The 27,359-nt window shown below is 34.4% G+C and overlaps 1 protein-coding gene across 3 annotated transcripts in view; it reads left to right on the top strand.

Annotated features, from left to right (window-relative positions):
- The window catches only part of PPARG (peroxisome proliferator activated receptor gamma), a 52,870-nt gene extending 26,031 nt beyond the window's left edge, over positions 1–26,839 (top strand). For 2 of the 3 annotated variants that reach the window (XM_042823602.1, XM_042823601.1), the window contains exons 2-7: positions 4,330–4,557; positions 6,122–6,291; positions 7,749–7,887; positions 15,505–15,704; positions 18,744–19,194; positions 26,223–26,839. In XM_042823602.1, the coding sequence (XP_042679536.1) occupies positions 4,338–4,557; positions 6,122–6,291; positions 7,749–7,887; positions 15,505–15,704; positions 18,744–19,194; positions 26,223–26,470 (1,428 nt within the window). In that variant the 5' untranslated portion in view covers positions 4,330–4,337 and the 3' untranslated portion in view covers positions 26,471–26,839. Of the gene's footprint in view, positions 1–1,684; positions 1,756–4,329; positions 4,558–6,121; positions 6,292–7,748; positions 7,888–15,504; positions 15,705–18,743; positions 19,195–26,222 lie in introns of those variants that run through there. The other variant, XM_042823603.1, reaches the window with a different exon arrangement.
- Positions 26,840–27,359: the final 520 nt, after the last annotated feature.

Genomic DNA, 27,359 nt, shown 5'->3' with positions numbered 1-27,359 from the left:
AGAGAGCATGGAGTGGTAATTTTTACTCTCCAGGACAAAGCAGGTGCAGTAAGATGATGCAAGTTTTCACTAAATAACCAGAAGAAAAATTAATAAAAGGCTATCTCTTTTTAATCTGTCTCTTGATAGAATTCATGACTATTTACACCTTCCAGAAACATTGGTAAGTTACTTTTCGAGCACAGTGTATCACAAAATCAGACCATATGCCTCCTATTTAGGACCTGAAAACAGCACTGATCAAAATGTTGGCTTAATCTATTTATGCATTGCCAATAGGATTTCTGTGTCAGAGGCAATGAAAAAACTGAGTTATTGAAAGAGAAATGTGATTCCTTTATTGCAGGATGGTCCTTGTTCTTCTTACAGTCCATCACAGCAATTCCTTCACAAGAAATTAATGAAGTTCTCTAAATTAAGTGGATGTGACACCATCGTTTAGGGTTCGTTTATTTTGAGGTATACACAAAGCATGTCATTGTTATGTAGATAAATTAAACATGCAGGGATATGAAGCTGATCCTTCACTATCTCTATTTTTTCTTAAAAGTTCGGAATGGTTTTATGATCTTGACCAATTCATACATGAAGTTAATTCAGAGATGGTCTGCACCTGCTCTAATTAAATTAATTAGCAAGGTTCTCATTACATTCAGCAGAACCTGCATATTAATTTATTTGATAAACTCTATGAGACATTTATATCAGAGATGAAATTCAAACTATAGCATGAAATGTGTTTTTAACTTAAGAAAAAACCGCAAACCTTATACACATAGCATTAATTATTGTATATGTTCATATTTACTTTGGGCCTATAGTATTATTATGCCATTGTCTTGATTTTAGCTTAAAGCTGAGATGCGGCAGCTTTTCTCTTTTTTGTTCTTGATTTTCTGCATCTCGTGTTACACTAGGATGTTTTGTTTGTTTCACTGAATACCTAGAGGGTCACATTTTGGTACTTTAGTCTGGAAAAAGCGTGCCTAGAATGCAGAGCAACAGGCCTTTCAGGTTAACTGAGCACAGGTAGTCCTTATGGCAAAGAGATGGCTGTGATCCAGGATGCTTTTCATACCGTGATGGTCTCTGACACTGTATTCTGTGCTTTTCTATTAAAAAAATGCACTGAAGAGTTTCCTTATGAATTGGAAATCAGTTCAACTTGAAATTTCTACTGAGTGACACAGTTCTCACAGCACTCTGATAAGGCTAAGCTAACATAGTGGCTGATGGTTTATACAATTACTAGCTAAGGTCACGTGCCTTCTTTTACTTCCTTATAGATAGTAGTTACCTGTTGGTTGTGTGAGATTAAGTGCATATGATGGGAGTTATAGCAACTAGAATCATCTCTCAGTTCTTAAAGTTAGCTCAACAGCATTTTCTTTCAGTCTGAGGTTGGTTTTTTTTTTTTTTTCTTGATGAAATATTAAATCATATTCTTTGGCTTTATGTGAGTGACATCTCTGCTTGTTTTCTGCACAATCTTCTCTTGGCTGAGGATGATTTTTTTACACATGGAAATCTTTTAATCCAACTTAATGTTTTGATTACCTGGATTTCACATGGGCATCTGTGAATTTTATGGAGTTCTTCATAAGTTTGTTGGGACTAACTAACTAAGATGGGACTTATGCTTGGATGTTTGGTTTTTGTTGTTTGAGGATACCAATTGAACATTATGTTGCGAAGGAAAATGTTGGCATTCACCTTTTCAAGGGGAAGAAAAAGAAGATATACAACAAAAGTTAGGTAAAGTTTCATACAAATGAGAAATATTTTGAAAACAAACTATTAAACACAGTAACAGCTTAACGTTTCAGTTTGCAGTAACGTAAGAATAAAATCGGCACGTATCTTTTCATTCCTCTAATATTTATAATACAAATCAGACAATATTGGAAAAACTCATTTTCTTCCACTGAGGTGGTGAATTGTATTAAATTTAGCAGGATATTTATGATTCAGCTAAGACCAGTCATATGTGAAGAAGATTAGAACTTCAAATCTGTGCTGAAATGGTCTGATTTTATATCCAAAACAGAATTCTTATAATTCTGAAATGATTATGAATATTATTGGTTTGGGGGTCATTAGTGCCTTACTGTTTTGCTGTACAAAGAAATTATATATTATGTGCATTGTGATCCAGAAATAAACAAATAGAGATTTATGTAGCTAAGGTTAATAGTTTTCAGTGGAAGAAAAGCAGTTAATGTACATGAAAATCTGTGTTAATTAAATCCTGTTTATGTCAGTCATTTTAGCATGCTAGACTCATCTGTTCAATGAAATCTTCAGATTTACACAATTGTGTGTGTATGTATATGTATTTTCATGTATGCATGGTGCAACTATGAGGTATGCAAGTGGCCATCTTAGACAACATGAAGGTTTTTAATTTTGTCTATCTTACGAAAAATGAAAAGTATGCATTTTTTGTAGTAAAATCATTTAACAAAACCATTTTTAATCGTCTGAAGAAATGGTATTTACTTACCATAGGATGTTAACCTCCGGAAGGAGTGGAGTTCAGTCGTTATTCTTATTTCATTAAGGTTAGCGTGTGAATCTGTATATCCTATCTACTGGCTTTGGTGAGGTAGATAGTTAGCTGACTGTTAGGGTAACCTAGCCAGAAGTTCACCATTAAACACTGTTTGCTTTACAGAACTCTACTTTATCAGGCACGTAGTGATGGCAGTGGCAGTGTGAAGGAACTGTGGGTTGCCCTCCTGTTCTGTGAGGGACAACGTGTGTGGAGCATGTGCTACAGCAGGAACACTTGTGTTCTCACTGCAGGTAGTCTTACCTGAATTTCCAGCCACTGATGTCAGTGTTCAAGGTTGTGCTGTGAGCCCTAAGAGGAGGAAGAATTATGTTGGCTTTCCTGAGGAAAGAATAAGAGAACCACAAGCGTGTCTGGCCATTACCATCTTGGCACTTCAGCACAGTTGATAGGGGAGGATGGTCACTGTTGTACCTACTTATCTCCCTGTCAAAACAAAGGATCATCTCAAAGTAACAGAGCAGGTCTCTTCCATTACATTCATTTCATAACGGTTTTGAAACTGTTGCAGTTTTGACTAATTCCAAATAGAGCAAATCAAATAAGTTTCTGTCATCTAAATGTTAAAAGCTATGTACCTGATGGATCTGAAGTCCAGATTAAACAGCCAAAGTGACCAAGTTATTTTAGTTCCATAATCTCTATCCTATTTTTAGATTAAATGTCCTTCTTATGAATCATGAAAAACTGAATATGAATGCTTGTTACGAATCAGTTTGAGGAATATGAATTTTTTCATAGTTGAAATATGTTTAAATCAATGATTTTTGGTTGATCTGCCTGTCAGATAAGCATCTGACTCAGATAAACATTTTATAATTCAATCTAAATTTATTCAATTTGCCAAAGATTTTCACAGGTTGAAGCTTTTTGTTTATGGCTCTCAGGTTCTGCATAAACATATATGGGATTTAAGAAGTTACAGAGTAATTTTCCTCGAGCCTTGCATTTAAGATTCTGGTGTAAAAGTTTTGATGTACTTGACCAACTAAGGATTTCACAGTAAAACTATAATTATTTAATACCAACTACAATTTTTTTTTATTGATATAAAAAAAAAAAAAAAAAAAAAAAAAAAAAAAAAAAAAAAAAAAAAAACCTTTAGTATTTAGATGCTATTGTGAGATGCAGTTAAGGTCAGTCTAATCGATCTCTGTAAAAATGGTGAGCAGTTTGTTTCCAGTGGTACTTTAATTTCACATAATTGATTTTTTTTTTTTTAATGACTTGCGTGCCTACTAAAGAACACTCGTGTTCCACAAAATGATCTATAAAAATGAATTTGTGTTTCACCTGAACACTCACGATTTTTTTCCTCATGTATTTTTTGCCAGTTACTCACTTGACTGCTCTATTATTCTGTGAATTCTCTAACTGTCTCTGCTGCCTTTTGAAGTACGGATCAGGTCATTCTAGTAGCACACCTATGACTTGCTATTCTGTTCCAAGGCTAACCTGAGCACTGGATGCCAACAAAATGTCATTTGTTTTATGATGTGTATGACGTTAGGGCCTGTGTAGGAAGTACCTCAAAGCTGTATTAGCTGTTCAGTATTATCCATGCAATATTCCTAGACTATGGTGAAAAACTCAAGCCGAATGATGAAGGGAGACAAGACTTTCCCCTAAAGCCTACACCTGAATGTTGATTTGCATCTTGGCCCTTTGGGCACTAGGCAATTAGGCCTCACTTGGGCTCAAACACATTACAGAAGTAACTAGTATCTTTAAAAAGCCTGTTTCTTTTTTGTTTTCAGAGATTACAATGGTTGACACAGAAATGCCGTTTTGGCCCGTTAATTTTGGAATTAGCCCAGTGGATCTGTCTGCGATGGATGATCATATGCATTCCTTTGACATAAAGCCATTTACCACTGTTGATTTTTCAAGCATTTCTTCTCCACACTATGAAGATATACCTCTTGGAAGAGCTGATCAAACAAGCATTGATTATAAATATGACATCAAGCTCCAGGATTGCCAAAGTACGTTTTTTATTTTTCTATATTTCTTTGTGCTCACATTTGCTTCATTCCCTAGAAATTGTACCACCAGCAATTGGATGGATTCAGATGCCTAAATGCACAGATTGTAAATCCAAAAATCAGCAGATATTCATGTGATATTATGATAGGGCAACCTTCACTCTTCTAGAGTAGCCTCTAGTGACTAGACAAGTTGTCATATAGTAACACCCAGCATATGTAACATATTAATTAATAATAAATTGAGCAACAGGCTAAGAAGCTGATGAAATGGAAATACTGGCTGCTACTGTGTTTGTAAAACTTTTATCAGTCTTCCTAATGCACACATAACCTCAAAGATTTGTGACATAGTATTTTTTTATATAGTACAAAACACCAGCATCTTTCCCCAGTTATGTAAAGATAGTACACAGAATTCTTCTTTACAGGAAAAAAAGAAAAGTAGTCTACTCTGAAATAAAAGTTGCTATTGCATTCCTACTCATAGTAAGAAGTCAGATTGCTGTGTCTGGAACTTTTTTAAAGATCCACTGAGTCTATTTAAATCTGACATCACTTTTGTAGGAATCGTTCATGAAATTCTGGCTAGGAGGATTATACTATTTAGTTTTGGTAATAGAAGTACACAGTACCTGGTTCTCTCTGAGTTATTTATGAAGTGAATTAAAATACACTTGTACTGCTAATAATTTATTTCTCTTTTGCTTGATTAGAAAATCCTGTGGTATTTTCATAACAAACAAGAGAGTTGATTAGCTAAATCATTAGGCATGCTAAATGCTCACGGTCTTAGTCAGCTAACTTTCCTCTTCCTTTTTTCCTCTGGTTTCTGTAGAAAAGAAAACTTCCCAATTCATGTAGTGTAGCCAAACAGAAAACAAAACATTCATGTTATGGTAATACTGCACCTGTCATGTAATTCCTGAAGTGTGATTTGATGTAATGTTATGGTGTCAATTGTCCCAGCTTTCTTCTTTGACCAGCAGTGATTGATTTAAATATATCATATTTGGTTGTTTGAGCTTATCAATATTACAAAGTGCTTTCACAATAATTAGAAATGTTGGGAAGATTCATCTCTAGTCTGCATCCTAGGAGGGAGATAAATTTCATTAAATATACAAATTATTCACCGTGTGTTTATTGCATAGGTGTGTTTTCATGAGAGTAGAGTGTCCAGTTCTTCTCTCTGCAGTAGTTCTGAACATCTTAAGGAACTTAATTAGGTACTGAGAAAAGGAGTAAGACAATTTGAGTATGAGGTCTTCATGTGCAAATTTTACACATCTATAGTAAAATCGTTCTGCACTACAAAGCTGGAAAGTGAATTTGTGGTATGATTCCCATATGCCTCTTCAAGGCTTTCAGCTTACACACTATCAGTGAAATAGCTGCATACAACTTCCATTTCCTTTGTTTACTACCATCATTTTGTATTACAAAGCATACCTATGAATCTGGCTGTGTTTACTGTGATTGTTTCTGATTCTTCCTTGCTGCTGCTTCTACCACATATTTAATCACACTTTGAATTATTCATTTAAATCTTCTCTATATGCAGGTGCAATCAAAATGGAGCCTCCTTCTCCACCCTATTTTTCTGAAAAAGTGCAGTTATACAATAAACCACATGAGGAGTCTTCCAACTCATTTATGGCTATTGAATGTCGTGTGTGTGGGGACAAGGCCTCTGGATTTCATTATGGAGTGCATGCATGTGAAGGTTGTAAGGTAAGTTGTCACAAATGTGTTTTCTCTGAAGATTTAATACTATTTTCATTTAAATAAGTTTGAAGTCTTTTAAATTGTTTCATACACACTACATACACTGTAGTAAGTGGAAGTCTTAACGTTTTTTTTTGTCACTTATGTTACTGATCTATTTAAAATCTTTGTGCACTTCTACTTTTGTTAATTATAGAGTTGTGTTCCTTTCTTGCTGTCTTGGAGATCACTGGATCTCCATGAGTTTGAATTCATAAAGCAGGCTTATTCTGAATTTCAAACCTCAATACTCTAAGCAATTTAAAATTCAAACTCTATTGTTAAGACTCATTAGAGTTCCTTTACCCAATTTACACAGTCTAGGTGACTAGAGAATAGTCTAATGAAATTAGAGAATGTGGCTATCCACTTTAAAACACCACTGACTTCTTTTGATGGTTTTTAGTGTCTATAATAAATAAAGTGAAAATTGATTGTCCTCAAAAATGAGAAGATAAGAACCTGAGAAAGAAATTACATTAAATTCATTGAGTTAAAAAAAAATTTAAAATACACATTTTAAATTCAGGTTGTTGCTATTTTCAATAATCCTGAGGATATTGAAGTGATAGTAAAAACCCAGTGCAGACCTGAACTAAAATTTTGAGCGCTGAATTAGGAATATATATAAAGGAGTGAGTGTGTTGTTGATTGGCTTACATTACAGCAAACCATATGCATATGAATCAATATTATGCTTTTATTATTGTATTTATTCTGTGAGGAAACTGTTAGAATGAACTGAGGACAAATTCAGATAATCTTTATTCATCACTTATTGTTGGTTTCAGAAAGTACTTTTAGACTATCAAAAGACAGAACTGTGAATTTCCATAATGATATCCTTCCTTGTAAGACCTCATAAGATTTCAGTTTAATAATTACCACGACTTTGGTATCAAGTTTCTGGTTTTATTCACATGCCTGTGTACTTTGCAAACTTGTAAAATCCAAACAACAGGAACAAACTAGGAAATAAAATCTTGAAGATAGAACCCAGAAATACACATTGCAAAATTAGGATAGCACGGTGCCAACAAAAAGAAATAGAATAGCCACTTCTCCCATGAGCCCTAAAAGGAGCCTTACTTCTCTTCTTCAGTTTCACTGTTTCTGTAGGATTGTCAATTTGTGATAATACCATCCTTTCAACCCTGTTCATTCCCGTTAGTTTTCATAGATTTTTATTTTCTAGACTATTACCCATGTCAATCTGGGCTGAAAATGGCTAACAAGTTTAGAATGGGAGCAATGCTGCTATGCAGATACGAACACACAAGCATTGCTTTCTTCAGATATCTGTCTAATACAAATTTAGACTCAGTGTGCATGCAGAAATGTGCTTTGTATGCCTATATAGAATTGAGACAGTCATGCTGTCAGTGTTTAATCTGTCCTTTTACATGTTTTTATGTTTGTTACAGGGCTTTTTTCGAAGAACAATCAGATTAAAACTTATTTATGACAGGTGTGATCTTAATTGTCGCATCCATAAGAAAAGCAGAAATAAATGTCAATACTGCAGATTTCAGAAATGTCTTGCAGTTGGAATGTCACATAATGGTAAGTATATACAGCATATTATAACACAGTAGTGTTTGTTTTCAAAAATAACATGAAGCATGTGTCTGTTTACTGAGTTTGATGCTCTGATGTTTTGAGCCTTCTGTTTCTTTGTACCAGACACTGTAGAAATAGGTATCAGAGAGACTGCCCATGTGTTTAGTAGAGTATGTAAACAATTGGAGATTAATTAACGTAAAAATCAGATAGGTAAAGATTTGCACTTGTCACTGTATACACAATATAACCAGTGTGTTGATTTTGCTCTCTGTCATTCTTGCTCATTTCACATATTCCTAATGTAATTTTTTTTTTCAGCTCATGGTCAAGCTGGTAAGGCATATTCCATACCATAGCTCAGTACCCCTTTGAAAACTGAACTTAGTTATGAAATATGGAGTAGAAAGTTTATCAAAAGTTTGTGAATAACAGCACCTTAAATTTGATGCACAAGATGCTTATCCAGGGCAGTCAGCATTGCTGAGTTCACTTTTCCTTGGAACACAACATACTTTGAACAAATGGGCCATATGCTGTACTGTTTAAAATAAAATAAAATAAAATAAAAATAAAAAAACAACTGTCCTCCTCCTCCCGTAGGATACCCACATCTGGGCATAGATTCCAATGTGTGGTAAGTAGGAGTATAGTGTTTCTTAGCATGCTCATTCAGCTGTTGGCCTCTCATCATATAGTGTGTATAGCTGTTATTCCTTTGTACTATACATTGTCTGACCTCCCATCATACAGAGGGTAAACATCCTCTCCCATCTGTAAACTGTAAGCAGCATTTCCATTTGGTATATGTTCTAGTCTTTGCTTGCAAAGCTGTATGCAGTCGTGTATGGTTCTGTGATTGCCCTCTTTACAGTAGGAAAAGCAGTGAGCATTAAGCGTATCACTATGCTGCTCTCTTGTATACAATATAGAAGAAAATCTCTGAATTTTAAAATTAACAAATCAATTCATTTAGAAATACTTACTTTAGAATGTTTAGACAGAAAGATAGAAATGATGAAGATTCTTTGCTGCCTTGCATTGGCAAAGCTTAGTAGAAACAGGAATTAAATGTCATAACATGGAGACTTATGTAATTCAAAGGGTAAAGAATTGCAAACATGACTGGGAAAATAATTTTTGTGGTTTTTTGTTTTTTGAGCTTTTTTGAACTTCCATTATTTTCACTATTAAAAAAAAATTACAGAAATGAGTGCACTGTCCCCGAGAGGAAGGCTTAACTGTGATTTGTGATGTTAGTGCACACAGTGAATGTAAATAGAGATGGGAACTGTTTTGCCAATAGAAAATATGGTTTTCCAACCCTGGGATGCAACAGTAGCTCTTAAAAATAAAACTAATTTTGAAATGCTACTGTGGGTATTTTTATAGTGATTCAAGACTGTTCTGTTATTATTATTTTTTTTCAAGGTGAATGCCAGATTCTCTCATAAACTAGCAACATGGTTTCCATTTATATCAATGTGAACCATGTGCAGCCCCATCAAAAAGGGGAACGTTGAGATCATCATGTCTGCCTTAGCAATGCGAAGGGCCCAGAAATAATTCCCACCAGCTAATTCTTCTTGGACAGCCACAGCAAGGAAGAAGCGTTGGCACCTGCAGAGATCATGGTTGTGAAGAACAGGAGAGGGGAATAGCTTTGCCATTTTTTCCCAGGGCTTAAAAGAATGCTTTCATTGACTTTTACCATGAATTTACATACCAAGGAGTTATTAGTGCTTACATTCAAGTGTTAGCTTCTACATTTGTGTTTTTTGCCTGCTCCGGTAACATCAGATTGTATGAAGCAGAACCCTCCTCCTCCATCATTTATAAACAAACACATATCTAAAAAATAAGTAAGATTTGCCTTTGAAGACAGAAGTCTCCATAAAGAAACGTGCAGAAGCACAACACTGAACGTTGTGAATGGCACCGAGACAGATTCTAATGTTACATTTACAGCTTCAAGTTGGACAATTTGGATAGTGAAACTATCTGATTTGTAAATGCTTGGAATCAGAATGTGGATTCCTTGCCTGAGGGTTCCACTCTGGCTGTCTTTGCATGGACACATTATTGCAGAATGAATAGTTAGGGCACTTAAAAAAAATTGGGGGGGGAGGAGGGGGGAAATGCAAGGAGAGGCTGAGCAGCTAACAGCCACATTTTTTCATGTATAAATGCTACATACCACTTAGCTGAAGGTTAAGAAAGACAGTAGTGTTCTCATGCTTTGGATATTGTTTTCCTTTCCTTCTCTAACCACAGTGCTGCTCTGTGTTTAACCCTCAGTTGCTCAGATTGCATTCTGAAATACCACTCAGCAGAAGTTTCATTCTTTTATTTTAGAAATGTTACTAGGTTTGTTTTTTTTTTTTTTTCCTCTGGCATTTAAAGATATTATTTATATCAAGCCACACAGTGTACTGAGAGAGCACACATGACAATGTATCTTTATTATCACTTCTGGGAGTAAAGAAATAGATGGTAAAAGCAGTCACAGGAGGGAGGGAGAAGCAGTAAAGAGGGAAGGTCCTGTGACTCACCTAACAGATCCCTGAAACTTTCCTCAGCAATCAGAAGTGCTGTGAACTCCTCTTACCCACTCTGTGAACTCCTCTTTTTCTGCTTAACTTCCACAAGTATTGCCAATCCTTCCTACTTCTCATCTCAACCCAAATTCCACTGCTGTTTCCCACATTCCCTCTGTAAACCCACTGACCTCTCCTTGACTTTATCTCAGTCCCCTGAAAACAACATCTTCTCCAAAACAAAACTACTAGGCTAGTACCACAAAATTGAATTTTGACCCAGATTTTGCCTGCTATGATAATAAAAACTGAACAATCTACTGTAATTAGTATAGTATTTATAAAATATGCTTTAAATGTTAAAGAACATACTTATATTTTAAAGCTATATTTTTGCCTGTCAAATTATAAGTTAGAAATTTTTGATTCACAACTTTCTAACTTTTTGTTATTAACAAATCATTAAATTTAAAATATACTTTTGGATCCTAGTGACCTTTTGTTTAGGAAAATTTATGAATTTTATCACATTTTATCATTTTTGTGACACAGGGACAGCATCTAAAGGTGAATCACTTCTATTATTAAATCTTAAAAATACACATTTAGAAAAAAATGTAGGAATGACAGATTGCTAATAAACATACAATCCACCACCTAAAAATCTCTACATATTTTTAAAAGTTGCATAGCATGCTTTATTCCAAGTTTGTTTTTCACACGCTAAACACAACAAAGTATGAGATATTCCTGAGGTATTTAATTATTGGTGAATTTTATTATGTGAAAGTCTGATATGATGACAAGCATTAAGCTAGACCCTAAAGATGAATTAGTGCGGAACGCTGTAAAAGCCTGTTATCTTCTAGGGGAAGTAAATTCACTATTTGAAAAGACTTGATTCTATCAGTTGAATGTCAGCTCTACTGATTTTAGTGGCTGTTTTGTTGAACTGATGGATAGTGCTGCTCAAGTGGGTTCTTAAAGCAACAACGGATGAGATAGTCTCCCTATACCATTTTTATTTGCTATTTAAAAAAATCCACCACAATAAAGAGTAGTTTAGATTGATTTAACATTTGACATAATAGCTTTCAATAGCATGTATAAGCTTTGTTGTATCTGAATGCAGCATTCAGACATTCAAGAATAGAAGCTAATGCTTAGAACTTAGTTCACTGTTCTGCAGTATGTGCTAATTTTCTTCCAAAGCAATCCTGACATTTTAGCAAAATGAACTTAAAATGATCTTTTTTTCTTTTTATAGAGAAGAGATGAATCTGGTACTTTAGGCAAGTTGGCATCATGATGCTGTATGCTAAACCTATGCCAAATATTCCTTAAAAATACATGCCAAATTTATATGCAGCTTTTTTCATGTATCAATTGATAGTTCTCCACTGTGTCAGTAAGATTGAACTCCAAAATAGATTATACATGAATGTGTGAGTTATCTTACACCAATGAAATTTACTGGGCTTTGTACCTGCATATGTAAAAATTAGACATGTGAAAACGAAAAATTAGGTATGATTCCAACAAGGAACAGTATTGGAAAAAAAACAGCATAGCAAGAAAAAGATAATTAGTTTTTATAGCACTTTTCATATTGAGATCTCTAAGCATTTCCTATGCAAGTAAGTATCATCATCACAAGGCAAGTAAGAATAAATGTTAAATTAAAGAGGACATCTGCCTAGAACTATTAAGAGTATACAAATGTATGACAAACTCCAAGTTAATCTGTAAATTAACCGAAATAATTTTATATTAGCACTAGGGCTCATCACACATACTATTCAAAGGTAATTTGTTGCCCTTTGTTGGTCATGGATGAGTGCATCATTCTAGAACACCCTAAGTTAATTTTCTGTAAGGAAAATAAATCCAGTGTAAGTTGTCTTTTATTATAATTCTGTTATTGTAAAGTTTTAATGGATAATTACCAACAGTTTGCTATTTAGTAATATCAACTTGCTAGCATGAATAACTGTAATTGACTTTCCAAGAGGCAAGATAAAACTATACACAGAACTCAGGTTATATGGTAAGGGGCATATGTAAAAAATCATAGTAAACATACTATGCTGTCCTTTGACACTCAGAACTCATAGTAAGCCTGTTTCATGCTACAGTGTCTGTGCAACAGTAGATAGATACGGTTATGTGGAAAATTGCCATAAGATTTTAAAAAAAGAAACTACTGCCCACCCTCACATCCCCAAATTTTGAAAACATAGATACGTACTTAGGAAAAAAAAAGTTGCTAGCCTATGTCTGAATTTCCAGCAAGATGTTTGTTACCAGCCCTTATTCTTGAAAAGAATAAGGTATACATCTTCATTATTCTCTAATAACAAAACAGCATCTAGTTTGAAAATCCTCAATCATTTCAATAAAACCTAACAGTACTATTTCAGTAATCAGGGCCACAGTTGGTGGATACACTATGCTATATCATCAAGAATTTTCTAGTAAGGATTTAACTCTTTTAATTAAAAGAGGAGGAAAGAAGAAGGTGGGGGGAAAAAAAACCTATTGTTTTCAATGCCTTGGGGAAGTATAAAAATTATTTTAGAGCTAAGTTAATATTAAATCATAGGAAGGGGAAGCAATATACCATCTTTTTTTTTTTTTTTTTTTTTTTTTTTTTAATCCCTTGTTTTATTCCCTTATTTGTACAAAATAACTGTGGTGAAAGGGGACCTTGCCAGGGAGATTCTAGATTCTGAGCTTCTGCAAACCCTGAATTTCCAGAACAGAATCATGTTACACCAGAATCATGTTTCGTACTATTTAGTCAGGCTCCATTTCTGTAGTATTTTAAGAGTTACTATGCTTACAGTGTGAGTTTATAGAATTCATATCAGACTGTTAAGTATGCATGATTTATTATAAACGTAAAGGTATTATATATGATGCTGTAAGCTTATTTCATGTAAAATTTCAGAACAGTCTATCATAGTTTATTATAACAAAATACTTTTCTAGCCAAAAGCACCTAGCTCCTGGTAGAATTATGAAGTCTTTCAAAGGACATGTTTCTTTTTTTTTTTTTCTTTTAGAGTTGTTAAGTGTTTGTTGTGTATTAAGAAGTCCTCAGGTCACACTCAACATATTTCAGGGAGTGATGAGCATTTTACAGACATAAGCAACTCATCTCTTTTTTTTTTTTTTTTTTATTAACAGTCCTTTATATGAGGCTAATATTTGCCTTGCTTCACTTTCCAAATTAAAAGTTCACTGTAATAGTTCAACAATTCTTGCTAGACTTCTCTGAAGACATTAGTTTGCAAGTTCTTCTTAAAAAGACAACTATGAGGAGCTGAATCTATTGCCAGTAAACCAATCAGAAGCATCAAAGTATTGAGGCTTTTCTATTGATGAAGCTGTTCCAAATACACATTTGAAGAGTGGTCCAATCTGAATCGTAGAATAATCTAAGTTGGAAAAGCCCTCAAAAGATTTATCAGGGCTTTTGAGCCGTTCTAGTATGTCATTTAAAGAAGTTCATCATTTTCTGTAAATGGTTTACTGTTAGCATCGAGGTGGACTGGCAGTGATGTCTCACTGAAAACTATTGTTAGTAGCTGATTAAGAGTGCTCAGTATTCCTTAGAGGAGAGGAAAAAGTGCAGTGGTAGATACGATCTAAAACAAATATCAGTTGGCGATCATTCAAAATTTCCCTCATAAAAAGCAATAAGCAACAGATATTTACAGGAAAAAAATAAATCACTGTTAATTTGGTCCTACTGGACTAAGTTTTGTTTCAGACTGATTTTCATTCTCATAAATAAGCAATAAGAATACCCCCAGAAATGAAACATACAGCTTGCATCACTCAGAGACCAAGTTTACTGGAAGAGAAAGTAGAGTAGTAAAAAACAAACAGAAAAAAAACACTGATATAAAAGAACTGATCCATAAATACAGTAAATGCTATGTTTTAAATATAATTATTTATTATTGGAAAAGGTATCCTTTTTTTCATCAACACACTGCAAGCATCCTGCAAGCAGGAAAGTAGCTGACAATTTCCAAAATAAACATCCCTAGTGTAATGGTGTGCATGACCTTAGGAACAACTTGTTCTTATCTAGGGAAGGCATTAAGCATTGAAAAAATATTAATAATATTTCTCTTTCCTCCTGCAGCTAAAAATGCAAATCTTTATTTCTTCCTTCTGTTTTTTTTTGTTGTTGTTGTTGTTGTTTTGATGCTCTGTTTTGTTTTGTTTTGTTTTGTTTTACTGTAAAATAAGTCCTGTTTACTGAAATACCATATAATAACTCAGTCTTGATCTTGATGGTTCATTTGAACTATTTTCTAAGCCCATCTCTGTAAGTATAAACAGTGACTTGACTATTAAGTACATAGAGGTAAAACTGAGAGGTTTACAGCCAACCCTACAGATATGTAAAGGAATTGAGATCATACAACCAGTGGAACCCTTTGCTGTTCTTACAGTATGACAATCACATACAGTTGTGATGAAGAACTCAGGCTTTTCGTAGTTTTTATTCCCTGTACTTATTTTTTTCTCATTCTTTAACTATTTTGGTAATATTTTAAATCACTTTATACATTAAGCTCAGTTGGACTATTTAGGAATTCGTTCCTGCAAGGCATGTGAGTGTTTTGTTTCTAAATGAAGAACCTGAGATGTGTGGTGATTTGCCCAAAACAATCCAAAGCTGAACAGTAGTTCCTATCCTGAATAAACTGAATTTTAATATCTTAAAGCCTCCTTATATTTGATTTAGGTTGTAGGTAAAATCAGTGGTTTTCTCTAACTCAGACTGTCCAATGGACTGGCAATAATTCTTGCGTTTCAGAGCATGATATTGAAATAGAACTATTTGGGCACGTGTTATTTTCCTTTTGAGATTGATTTGTTTACCTATCTTTGAAGCACTTTAGTATTTGCCTATATTATTGGAGAGAAAAGTCTTCCTCTTTTTTGTCTATGTATTGTTTTAAGAAAAAAATTGAGTAACTTGTAATAAAAGGTGACAGAAAAATAAAAATATCCATTTGTGGGTGCAACTGTAGCTGTGGTAATTACTTGTCATCTTCTTCAGCCATCAGGTTTGGGCGAATGCCACAGGCGGAGAAGGAGAAGCTCTTGGCAGAGATTTCCAGCGACATCGACCAGTTAAATCCTGAATCTGCTGATCTGCGAGCGCTTGCCAAGCATTTGTATGACTCATACATAAAGTCCTTCCCTCTGACCAAAGCCAAGGCAAGGGCGATCTTGACAGGAAAGACGACAGACAAATCAGTTAGTTCCCTCTGTTTTCTTTTTTTTTTTTCCTTTTGAGTAAATGATTTACCACATTGACAACACATCTTTAAAAAGAAAAAAAAAAAAAAAAAAAAAAACTTTGCTGTTGGCAGTTGCATGTTTCAAGCTGAGTCTGAAACACAGGAAATGTTTTTAGATAGGATAAGTAAACATCATTTGAAAAAACTCCAAGTCCACCTAATAAAATACTTGAAACCGGTACAAGAATTTGAAGGTCATCTTAACCTTTTTGTATTCTCTGATCCATTCTTCCCGTTTTTCTTCTCCTTTACCAGAGGTTATCTTCCACACTATCTGTTTTAAGTGGCTATCTAGCTGTCAGCAATTGGTTGCTATACTATTCAAGCATCCATATTGTAGCATGTTATCATAGAATATTATCACTGCTGGCAATATTCTTTCTCAGAAGTGTCAAGTGATTCACAATGCGAATAGCATCATAGGCTCTAACTATAATGTTTATTCTTATGATACCCCGATGACTTCCTGTATTTAACTAGATGATCATGGATCGGTATTCTATGCTAGTGCAAGTTGAATTTTAGGAGAATGCACACAAAAATCATTGACATAGAGAAAATTCATGGGTTCCTTTGTGAACTTCACTGTCAGTACTTAACAGCCTTTTGTCAGTGGGAAGAAGGATGAATAAGATCTGTTGATTGTGGTAGATTTTTTTTTTTCAATTTTATCACTATTGTGGTAACTAAAGATCAAAATGACATTTCCCAAACTAGTAACTCTTAGTTTGATGTATTTTCTAAAGTGAATAGCAGAAATTTTATTGCCAGGGTTTCAACAGACTCTATTTAATTTTCTTCACAAATTTCAAAGGTAGGAAAAGGTATTTCATTTTGTCCTTCTAAGGACTTCTGGAATCATAATTTGAATGTAGTTTCTAGTTTGGTTGCAGCCAAAAAAAAAAAAAAAAAAAAATCCACTTTAGCTTTAGCAGACATTTTCAGTTTGAGTAACTGATCATTATGGAGTGTATGAAGTTTGAACTATTGTCATTTATTTATCCTGCAGAAAGCTGATATGCTAAGTCTACTTCATGATCATTACTTTTTCAGAGTCTTTCCACTGCTTCCCTCTCTTTATCAGAAACATAGATTACTGGAAAAGAATTAACATAGCAGTTTAATTTATTTGCATTCTCTATGTTTTTGGAATAGGAAACATACTGCAAGTGGTGCACATAATTGTATATCTTGTTAACTGCCCTTCATCCTCCTTCTTTCTGTGTTGTGCACTTGTACTACTCCTTGTTCATCATAAGCTTCATACTGTGCCATAGTGATTATATGTGCAATTGGCACATGAAATAGGAGGGAAGAAAGATCAGCCACAGATGGGCATTCATCAGGCACAAGAAATTCCTCTGCTAAGTGGGTATCATGGCAAAAAAAAAAAAAAAAAAGCCAGCATAATGATTGAGCTAAAATACAAAACTGTGACATCTACCACCCCTCCCTCTCTTCCTAGAGAAGGTGTGTTGGAGTTCTGTGTTCAAATGACTGACCACTTTCACAGCCTCTGTCTGCAGAACTGTGGGAGTAGTAAACTCTAACTGCTGGTGGGTAGTAGTAAGCATCTTTGGGCAGTATCATGCAACTCAAAAGAGAGTAGCTATTTGCAGTTATAAAAATTCCATAACAATTTAGCTCTGAATAGACTTAAAAACTGATTTAATGAATTTGAAATAGAATTAGTTAATGGAAACTCCTGCAGTTCTGAGAGGATACTGCTGACTGTGTATAGAATGGTGTGGGTTATTTTTTAAATCTCTTCTGCAGCTTGAAGTGAATATAGAAAAGAATGAGCGCTCACGTGAGTAAGGCATTAAAATCAGTGATGATGAAGGATCTTAAATTAAAAAACAAGTCTCTAGTCCAGTTTTGTAATTCCTTGCATTTTAATTAGGCATGTTAACAAAGCTGTTAATATCAGATGTTTGGTCAGTGCAACATGAACCATTTAATCATTAGTCCTCTAAAGAAATTAGTGCCTCTAAGAAAGGCAATTTCAAAAAATCCTCAATTAACCACTTATTTAAAATCAGAGGATACCTCTATATTCTGAAACAGACTGTTTCCAGATCCTAACAAAAGTTTTCTTGGCATTACTTTTTTTAATCTTCATTTTCAAAATTCTTAATTTTCAAAATTGATCAAAATTGATTTATTCCAAATGAATTTATTCAGTCAGACTCATTCTTGTGTTCTGAATTGTGCTGTTGCAGTTTGTGTCATGTTATTGTGTTTTCTTCCCCTACTGACAATTATTTTTAAGCTTAGTTACATCCTAACCTTGTGATTTCTAAAGCAGTTAACAGCAAAAGGTTAAGTTTATCAGATAACTAATGCCATTAATTCTGTATTCAAGTTCAGTGCTTCAAGTTTTATCCTTCTGTAACCATAAAAAGAACCTAACAGCATGCGAAGTATTTGAAGTGGGAATATAGTGTCTCTCCACAAAAATAAACTGTATCATCAGAAGTGCAGACATTTTGCTAAACACTTACTAGTTAGATTTGGTATAAACCAGTAAAATTCAGGTAAGGGGAGTAACATTTTCATTTTGTGTGAATGGGTATTTGGAGCTTTGAATTATAGTGTTACAGAACTTCTGTAAAATGGGAGGAAAAAAAAAAAAAAAAAAAAAACAGGGCAAAAAATCATGAATATTGTAAATGTTGTTACCTCCTTTACCTCCCACTCCTCCAGATAAGAAAAGTGTCACCCAAAGTCCTATTTTTAACATGTTGATTTACAGAACACGATAAGTCCGTAAGAATTACTTATCCTTTCTGTATATCATTTTAACATTATGAGAATGTTTGCTTTAATAGGATTATAAAGATTTAACCCAAAAGTGACTACTCCTGATGCACTGCCCAGGTATTTCTAAGTGTTTTCTGATGAGTTATTCCTCAGTATGTTACTCTAATTTCTCAAGAGCCAAATGTTCATAGAAAAGACATGCAAGTAACCTGTGTTCTCCTTTCATTTTTAGCCATTTGTTATTTATGACATGAACTCTTTAAGGATGGGAGAAGACCAGATCAAGTGTAAGCATGTATCACCTCTGCAGGAGCAGAACAAAGAAGTAGCAATTCGCATTTTCCAGCGATGTCAGTTTCGCTCTGTGGAAGCAGTGCAGGAGATTACAGAGTTTGCAAAGAACATTCCAGGTTTTGTGAATCTTGACCTGAATGATCAGGTAACTCTCCTGAAATATGGTGTCCATGAGATCATATATACTCTCCTGGCTTCTCTGATGAATAAAGATGGAGTTCTTATATCTGATGGACAAGGATTCATGACACGGGAGTTTCTGAAGAGCCTGAGAAAACCTTTTTGTGACTTTATGGAGCCCAAGTTTGAGTTTGCTGTGAAGTTCAATGCACTGGAATTAGATGACAGTGACCTGGCAATATTTATAGCTGTCATTATACTAAGTGGAGGTAAGAGCTATCTATTATTTATGATAGTATGTAATAGAATTGACACTTTTAATTCCTGTCTGAACAGGAAAGTGCAGTAAGAGATGGGAGTTTATTTGCAGGTAGTTTTTGAGTAGCTTTCAGCTTTCCTGGTATCGCTTGCCACTTTTTCAGTTTCATGCAGAAACTGAAAATGTAAATGACCTGATATTAGTGATGGAGCTGGACGTGTCTGCTGAATCAGTAGGTCATGTAATTAAATAAATCACGGCCATCTTTTGGAAAGAAGCAAAAAAAAAAAGGACGAGTGGAATTTCACTGGCAAAACCTTCTGACAATTCAACTTCTGAATGAGGATTTTTTAAACCTGCAGTTAAGTGTGGCTTACTAATTGAACACAAATAACTTTAACTCCATAAAATTTTCAAAATACATGTGGCATTTGGCTTACAGGATGGGTTTATCTTGGTTTTGGGTTTTTAATTCACACCAGGTTTTGTCCACCAGTAGGTTTATTAGGAAAGTGTTCTGCAAATGCCTGAGAAAAACAGGCATTTGTGTGTCTGCTCTCCTCATCTTTCCAAAGCTGCTCTGTTAGTGTTAATGTTGTACTTCGAGCAAACGTGAATCTGAGAGCCCAGGTATCGTGCTACATTCATTCTAACACTTAATTATAATGACACTGGATTTTCAGCTTGTATTGGAGGCAATATATTGAAGATTTTTAATTACTACATTTTGCAAATTTACAACCCAAATGTAGTTCACTTAGAATCCTTTCTACCAATAATCTGTTATATCAGATATACGTTTCAGATCAGATTGCGGTTCTTTTGCTTTGGCCAATGCTATCAACTTGTGATGTTGCAGAAAGAAAATATAACCAACTCATCTGTGTATATTTTGGCTTAGATCGCTGGTGCAGATATCAATAGGAGGAATGTGCTGAATGTTCTGAATTCAGATCCTCCACAGAGCAGTGCAGAGTATTATTGAATTATGTTTAAGCAATCAAACACAACAACCGCATGCCCTTGTTCTAAAATCAAACATTCTGTTGATAGTGCACTGCTTGCTGTGCATAACTTCTTATACATTTAAATTCACATAAATTCTCTCTTGCTGTTTTGTTTCATTCAATAAAAATGTGGTATCTTAATATGGTTTATTAGACAACTAAAGCCATGTCAAATAAGTACAGTTCCCAGAAAATGTTTTCTTGAGCAAACCTTTGAACACAGTGATCCCTGATGACTCTGAATTAATTCAGTACAGAAAAATATGTTACTAGTATATTTTTGGTTGCATTTGATGGGGGAGGAGAAATTACACTAGCCTATTAGGGCACAACACAAAGCATGTCAGTATTTTGCATTTTCTAACATAGTGAAATTTAACAGATGAAAAACAGGCCTCTCAAAATGCACTCCTGATTGAAAAAAGGGAACTTGCAATCTGTGAAACTAGGTCTGCTATACTTCAATGATGTTTGGTTTGCATTAGAGGAAACAGGTATGATGTAACTAATAATACGTTTTAGATCTCAGGAGAACAATGATCCACAGAAAAACAATAATTGAGTGCTCTGAATCAGATTTCTCAACAAGTCTTTGTTATTTTAAGACTAGTTTGAAAACAGAGATCCATAAAGAATTACCTGAATGTTACTATTTAGCGCTTAAATCCAGTCCCTAAATGTGAATTTGTTCTCCTTAGAAAAATACATTAATTTTATATAAGGTTTCTTACAATCTTTGTTCAGAACTTTTCTTTTTGAAAAACAATTATAGTTATTTATGCAAACTGAGATTCTATTTTGAAAATGATTAAGATTTGCCAACAGTTAGAGAACAGTTTTATCGTGTAGTTTAGAATTAGATACTACATGTATTGAACTGTATGTATTCTGTGATATACAACAGGAAACCTATTTCTCAGATGTCTTAGATTCTCGTGATTCTGTAAGAATTTCTGTAAGAACTTTTTGATTATTAACCAGAACCATTTCATTGAGAACAGCATCTGAAAACCAGTACATAGTACGTCAAAGACTTCAGTAGCTCCAGGAATACTGTGATGTTTCAGTTACTTTACAAAATCCACTGTATAGGTATCGTATAAAGATATCCTACAAAATATGTGAGACAAAAAAATGATCTTGGCTGAATCCTCTCAGTAGATTTGTTGTACCAAACTAATGTTAGTGCTGCTGTCTACCTGAGTGCTATCTCCTATGCAGCTCTAAAGAGAAGAGGGAAGAGAAAGATCATTCCAGCTGGAAAATCACACGTAAAAAAGTTTGCCACAAATCTTATAAAACCGTTCAACCTTTTGATATCAAAATAGTTGACTTTACATTATATGTGACAGTAGCAAGAAACTGACAAATTAGCTGTAATAGCAACAAAATGAAAGTACTCCCACAGTCATTTTATTGTTTCTGAGATGCTCAGTGCAGCCACAGTTTGTCTCAGTGATTCCAGATGTTACTGTGAGCTCATTATTATAAAGCTGAAAATTGTTCCTAATGTCTGTGTATTTTGCCTTAAAATGCTGTACATGGCAAACAAATTCTAGTATTCTGAATTTAATACTGATGAAACAGAGATACTCTGAACTGTAAGATATTACCTTGTTCTTATGAAGGAAATACTTTATGCCACTAACAACAATTATAAAATTTCATTATGGCATTCTTTTACTTACAGTAACTTTGAAAAATGTGTTTATGTAAAGAATAAAGTCTCTTCTTTTCAAGGCGACCTTCTTCTTCCCCATTGCAGAACTCTGTGCCAGTGAGGCGTTTCCTCAGTGAGTGCTGAGTGCCTTGGTGAATGTGTTAAAGCATCTTAAAAAATACTCTGTGTTAGAGAGCTCAAAATGAATTATAGCATAATAAGAAGGTTTAAGAAGTTGAATATCTGTTAATATCTGTTTGGTAATAGTCCAAGCCTTCTTGGGTTTAATCCGTGTTTATAAACGGAGAAAACTGATTCAGAGCACTTGTTGTCAAATAAAGAAAAAGCTCAAAAGGTAATTTTGTAGCATGTTAATGTATTGTGGATGGTCCTAATCTCCTGTAAATTATTCTACACAGTGTTTAGGATATAGTGGTGGTGGACAGCTCTGGTAGGGCACACCTGTAAAGTAGCAGACACTGTTAGTCAACTCACAGGCTAATATTTGCATTCAAAAAGATTGCTATGTTCACTTTTATTCGTCTCTGAGCACTTTTCTTTCATACTTGAGCTGTGTTTAAGCTGGTTGTTTAACCACTGTATTCAATAATTTTCCTACAAGCTGAGGTAAAAAATAAAAAAAAATTGAAGATTTTTCACAGAATAGAACCAAGAAATTGTCCATATTTGACTCCCACAGAGATCCTGCTTAGCACACCCGTTACAATAAAAAAACTGCTTCCTAATCAAACCAAGAACTGCAGATAATCACTGTGGGCTTTGAACCAAGATTCTGGTGACTCCAATATATGTGGCAGTCTCAGAAGAAAAACTCAATCTGCTGAATCCTATGTGCCTCAGCAAAAGCAGTAGTACAGTTATTCAGTCAAATATCTTTGCCTGCTTTATCGTATTAAGTTTTGAGAATGTATATTTGTGTGCAAAACACACTTTGTCAAAGATAGTAAGATATGAAGGTATGGACACAAGCATGCAGATTGAATTTTCCTATGTGAGGAGTAGAAAAAATTGCTGTTAATGTTAGGAACACAAAAGAAGCATGTATAAGAACATAAAATCTTTTTCCCTGAGATAGTATAGGGCGTAAGTTTACACAAAGTCACACTGCTGAAACAAAACTAAAGGATTATCACTCTTCCCCAGACACTGTGAACATTTTTCTTAGTTTTAAACAGTTTCCTGCAGAATTTTCAATGAAATACCAAGATGACAGTGAATTAAAACCTAACAAAAAAACTGGATAAAGAAAAGTAATAAGAAGAAATGAGGTGTGGTACTCTGAATGGATTAAAGATATGTAGCAAGTAGCAGACAGTGAAAATACTCTGAACTTTAACAAACAATCTTCTTTATCAGATAGGCTTAAAAGTAGTTTCTAGTTGGCCATCCTCTCTCACTGTAATCATTTCAAGTCCTCGTCCTTTGGCATTCTTTAACTTAATTTCATTTTATCATAGGAATGTCCTGCTACAATTCGTTTGTCTTTGTCTTCCACATCCCTCATTGATTCACGTTGCAGTCTTCTCTGTGAGCTTTCATACAGCATATTAGATTCTGTCTTGGCCTCTCCAAAGGCCTCCACCACCCTGTCTCATCTAGTTTCTTCCCATTTCTGTTTCTGTCTACTCCAATCTAACTGTTTTTCAGGGCTCACTGTTAATCATTTCCTTTGTATTTTTTTCCACAAGGCACACTTACCTGTAGTTTCTTGCATTTGTGTTCTCTGTCCTGCACAAAATACATTTTTCTTAATGTAAGCCAGTGATTCTAGAACATATTAACTAAAAGCATCTGAACAACTTGAAGTATTCAATAACATCTTGAAATAAAGCCTTTTGTCTCTTAGTTCCTTTTTCTTTCATATTTATATATGTATCTTGGAACAGAAACAGCATTTTCCTCTGTAAGAAATTTGTACTGAGAAAGTATGGCAAACTGTCAACACCCAAAATAATGTCCATATCCTGAAGTTCTCATTCATGAAAAAAATCTCACTTGTCTTCAATGGAAATTTTCCTTCCTACTGAATCGGCCTATTTAAAAATAACTTCTTATGGTCTCCTAAGCTTTTGTCGTAGTCATCTTTTCTGACCATGGTTCAATTCAGTTATTACAAAACCATTTGTCTGTTTTTTATTTTTTTAAAAGAACTTTAGGAAGTTAGGTGCTTAAATCTCCCTGAACTCCAGTTTACCAGGGACATTTTTAAGTTCCAGTCTCAGCACTGATCTCCTGTGTTCCCTTCCTGGACTCTGAGATTCTCGCTAAAGAGCATGGTGTTTGAAGTGAATTTCACTTCTGAAATACTCACAATCTAAAAAATCCCACTACAAAAGAAGCAGGGGGCAAAAAGAATAATCTCAGAGGAAATTGAGGCCACAGTCTTTTTGCTTCTTGATTTTTGTATCACTGAACACTGAGTCATATTCAGCCAGTTCAGAGTTGATCTGCAAGATGTAAGTAAAATATAAAGCTATGGCAACTCAAAGCTAAAATTATCAAACAGCTTTGAACTATTCCAAGCTTGGAATTTTCTGAAAGATCCAAAGAAAGCAACTAGGTTTTTTTTGCAGCACATGCAATCTTAAAAATAAATATTTGTAATTTTCAAAAAAAATCTCTTAAGTATTTTTAAAAAATGCCTTATTAATTTCATTTATCAGTATTGTCAGAAAAGAACTGTTTGCTGGAGATGGTTTCCTGCTTGCTGATATTTCCAACAAAAAATGCTTTTATGATTCTGTGGTTCTGTATTTACTTACAAATTTTCTGAACCGTATTTTAAGGTGTTACCAGTTGAATGGTATAAATAAGTGATCTCTGGAAGACGCAAACAGCTTATTAGCATGAAGTTCCAAAGGGGAAGATCACTTAAAACAGAAGGCTATTGCATCATAAAACCACAGTCAAATAAATATCAAACTTGCTGTTATTCCTACTTCTGAAATACAATTCCCAAACCTTGCTTTTTTGAGCGTTAGCTGCATGTTCTTAATCAGTGCAGTATTCATGACTTTTGTATATTCATTTGTTTCCATGCCAGCTCTGCCTTTTAATTTACACTGTGGTTTTTTTTTTCTGATTTAAGTAAGATCTTAAATTATTTACAAAGATGTTTTTCCCCAGCCTTTTTTCTCTAATACACAACACAATTGCAGTTAGAGGTAGAATTGCATGCACAGAAAGGTTACTAAGATCATGTTTGAGAATTTCAAAATATAGATCAAATGCCCATTCTGAAAGGGAAGTATTTCCTTTGGAAAAGTAACTCAAGGCCAGCTATAGCCATTATTTGTTATTGATCAATCTGAAATTAATTCCATGGCTACACAGAAAATGTTATTGAAATTATTGACTTTTTTTTTTTTGCAGAGTATTCTGATAATTGGGATGCTTACCCAGTAGATGTGAGGGTTACCATATGTGAGGATTTAATACAATAATAATTTATACAAGTTAGAGGGAAAAAAAAAGAAAAAGGATTATGTTAAATAATGGAAACCTCTTAAAGATGGTTGGAGGGAGGCAGACAGAAATAAGAGAACAACTGTCATTATGCAAGATAATAATGATGACCAATGAGGAAAGATTTACTTCTTTTTAAATAATAAAATATACCAAAGATAATCCCGGAGTCTTGCAGCCATTGCAGGCATGCTGATTTTTGTTGTAAACATCCATACCAGGTTCCTCCTTATGGAGGATAAGTCTCTGTTGGCTGGAGCCCAGAAAAGGTATTTTCTCTGCAAGCCACATCTATCAGTTCCTACTACTATAAGCATATGTGGCTAAGCTGATGCTAAAAGCTATCATGAGATTTCTTAACAGCAACTGGAACTCAGATGTGGGGAAGAACTGAGCCTGAATTTTTTAGATCTCTCCAATTAGTGTGACTGCATCAGTCTAGTTCTGTATTCTGTCATGGACAGTGTCTCTCTCAGAAGCTGAATTTATTTCTTTTTTCATCTGATAGTTTAGTGTGCATCTTCACAGGAAATATTTTTAATGGTAGTAATTGCGTGCAAATTCACTGAGTATATGTTGATTTTCTGAAGCTGGATTACAGGCTTTTTATCTCTCAATTCATGGTTTGTTTCCAAGATTACTGTGAAAAATGCATTGCAGTACTGCATAAGCCTATCTTATATGCTTGAGCTGTTTCTAAGACTAATTCTAAAACTTCCTGTAGCAGATTCTAGTAAAATCTTAAAATAAGTACATTAAGAGTTTGTCAATTGTCAGTAAATGCCATATGTAAATACTTAATATAGAGTAAAAGATTACTACATTAGATTGTTGTTACCATTTTCTTTATAGAAATAACCCCCTCCTCCCTCCTTTTTTCCCTAGATCGCCCAGGTTTGTTAAATGTGAAGCCCATTGAAGATATACAAGATAATCTGTTGCAAGCTTTGGAGCTCCAGCTAAAGCTGAATCATCCAGAGTCATCACAACTGTTTGCAAAATTGCTTCAGAAAATGACAGACCTCAGGCAAATAGTAACGGAACATGTGCAGCTGTTGCAAATAATAAAGAAAACGGAAACAGATATGAGTCTTCATCCACTCCTACAAGAAATCTATAAAGACTTATATTAATGGCAGTAGTAGTTCTTATCCTCTGACATAATGTATGTTCTTCAGATTGCACTATTTCTTTGAGAGAAAACTTTGCATACTTAAGAAATTACTGTGAAACAGCATTTAAAGAAGAGAGAGCTTAGTATAGTAGATCTATTTTATGCATATTGTTTATAAAGACACATTTACAATTTACTTTTAATATTAAAAATATCTATATCATGAAATTGTTGGCAGTATTTTCAGAATTAATTTTTTTAACTATCTTATTTCTTAAAATTGCTTGACAAGTATGATTGGTGCTTGCTTCACTATGGTTGGTTAAGCATGAAGTTAAATTTTCAACTTAAAAATAAAAATCTTTCTCCTTAAACATTTCCAGGGAAACATTTTAAGTATTATGTTTGATTCTGTGCTCCCGAGGCAGTGGCAAAGTAACAATGAAGTTGAATCATGGATTAGTGTAACTTCACACAAGAACTCAGAAGGTAAAATTAGACATGTCAGGTCTAGTACTTGTTCCTACCATTATATATTTTTACACTGATAGACTTCTGTAACAAGGACTTGGTATAAGTATGAATTAGGCCCATCATTTATGGACAAACTCAAAAACTTGACTCCATTTCAAGCATTAATTGAGGAATATGCATTGTTCATCACTCTTAGGAAGCAGCCTTGTCAGTTGCTCTGCTCATACAGTTCCAAGACAAGTGGTGAAGCAGTCTGTGTGGAGATGCAGTGCAGCTGCCTCTCTGCTATGGTCTGCAATGCACATGCCACACTAGATAGTGCTAATGCAGCCTTCAGATGCTCTGGGAAGTCTGTTGCTGGAATCGATTCGCATAATACCAAACTTATTTGAAAAATATATTCAGTCAAAATGCTATGGAAAATTGGGATAGGA

Source organism: Centrocercus urophasianus, unplaced genomic scaffold (assembly GCF_019232065.1).
Source record: "Centrocercus urophasianus isolate 14NV4802_14NV808 unplaced genomic scaffold, USGS_Curo_1.0 seq_22, whole genome shotgun sequence".
NCBI classification, from domain to species: domain Eukaryota; kingdom Metazoa; phylum Chordata; class Aves; order Galliformes; family Phasianidae; genus Centrocercus; species Centrocercus urophasianus.
Note: the sequence above shows the minus strand (reverse complement) of the source record. Positions and strands in the feature narration are given on the sequence as shown.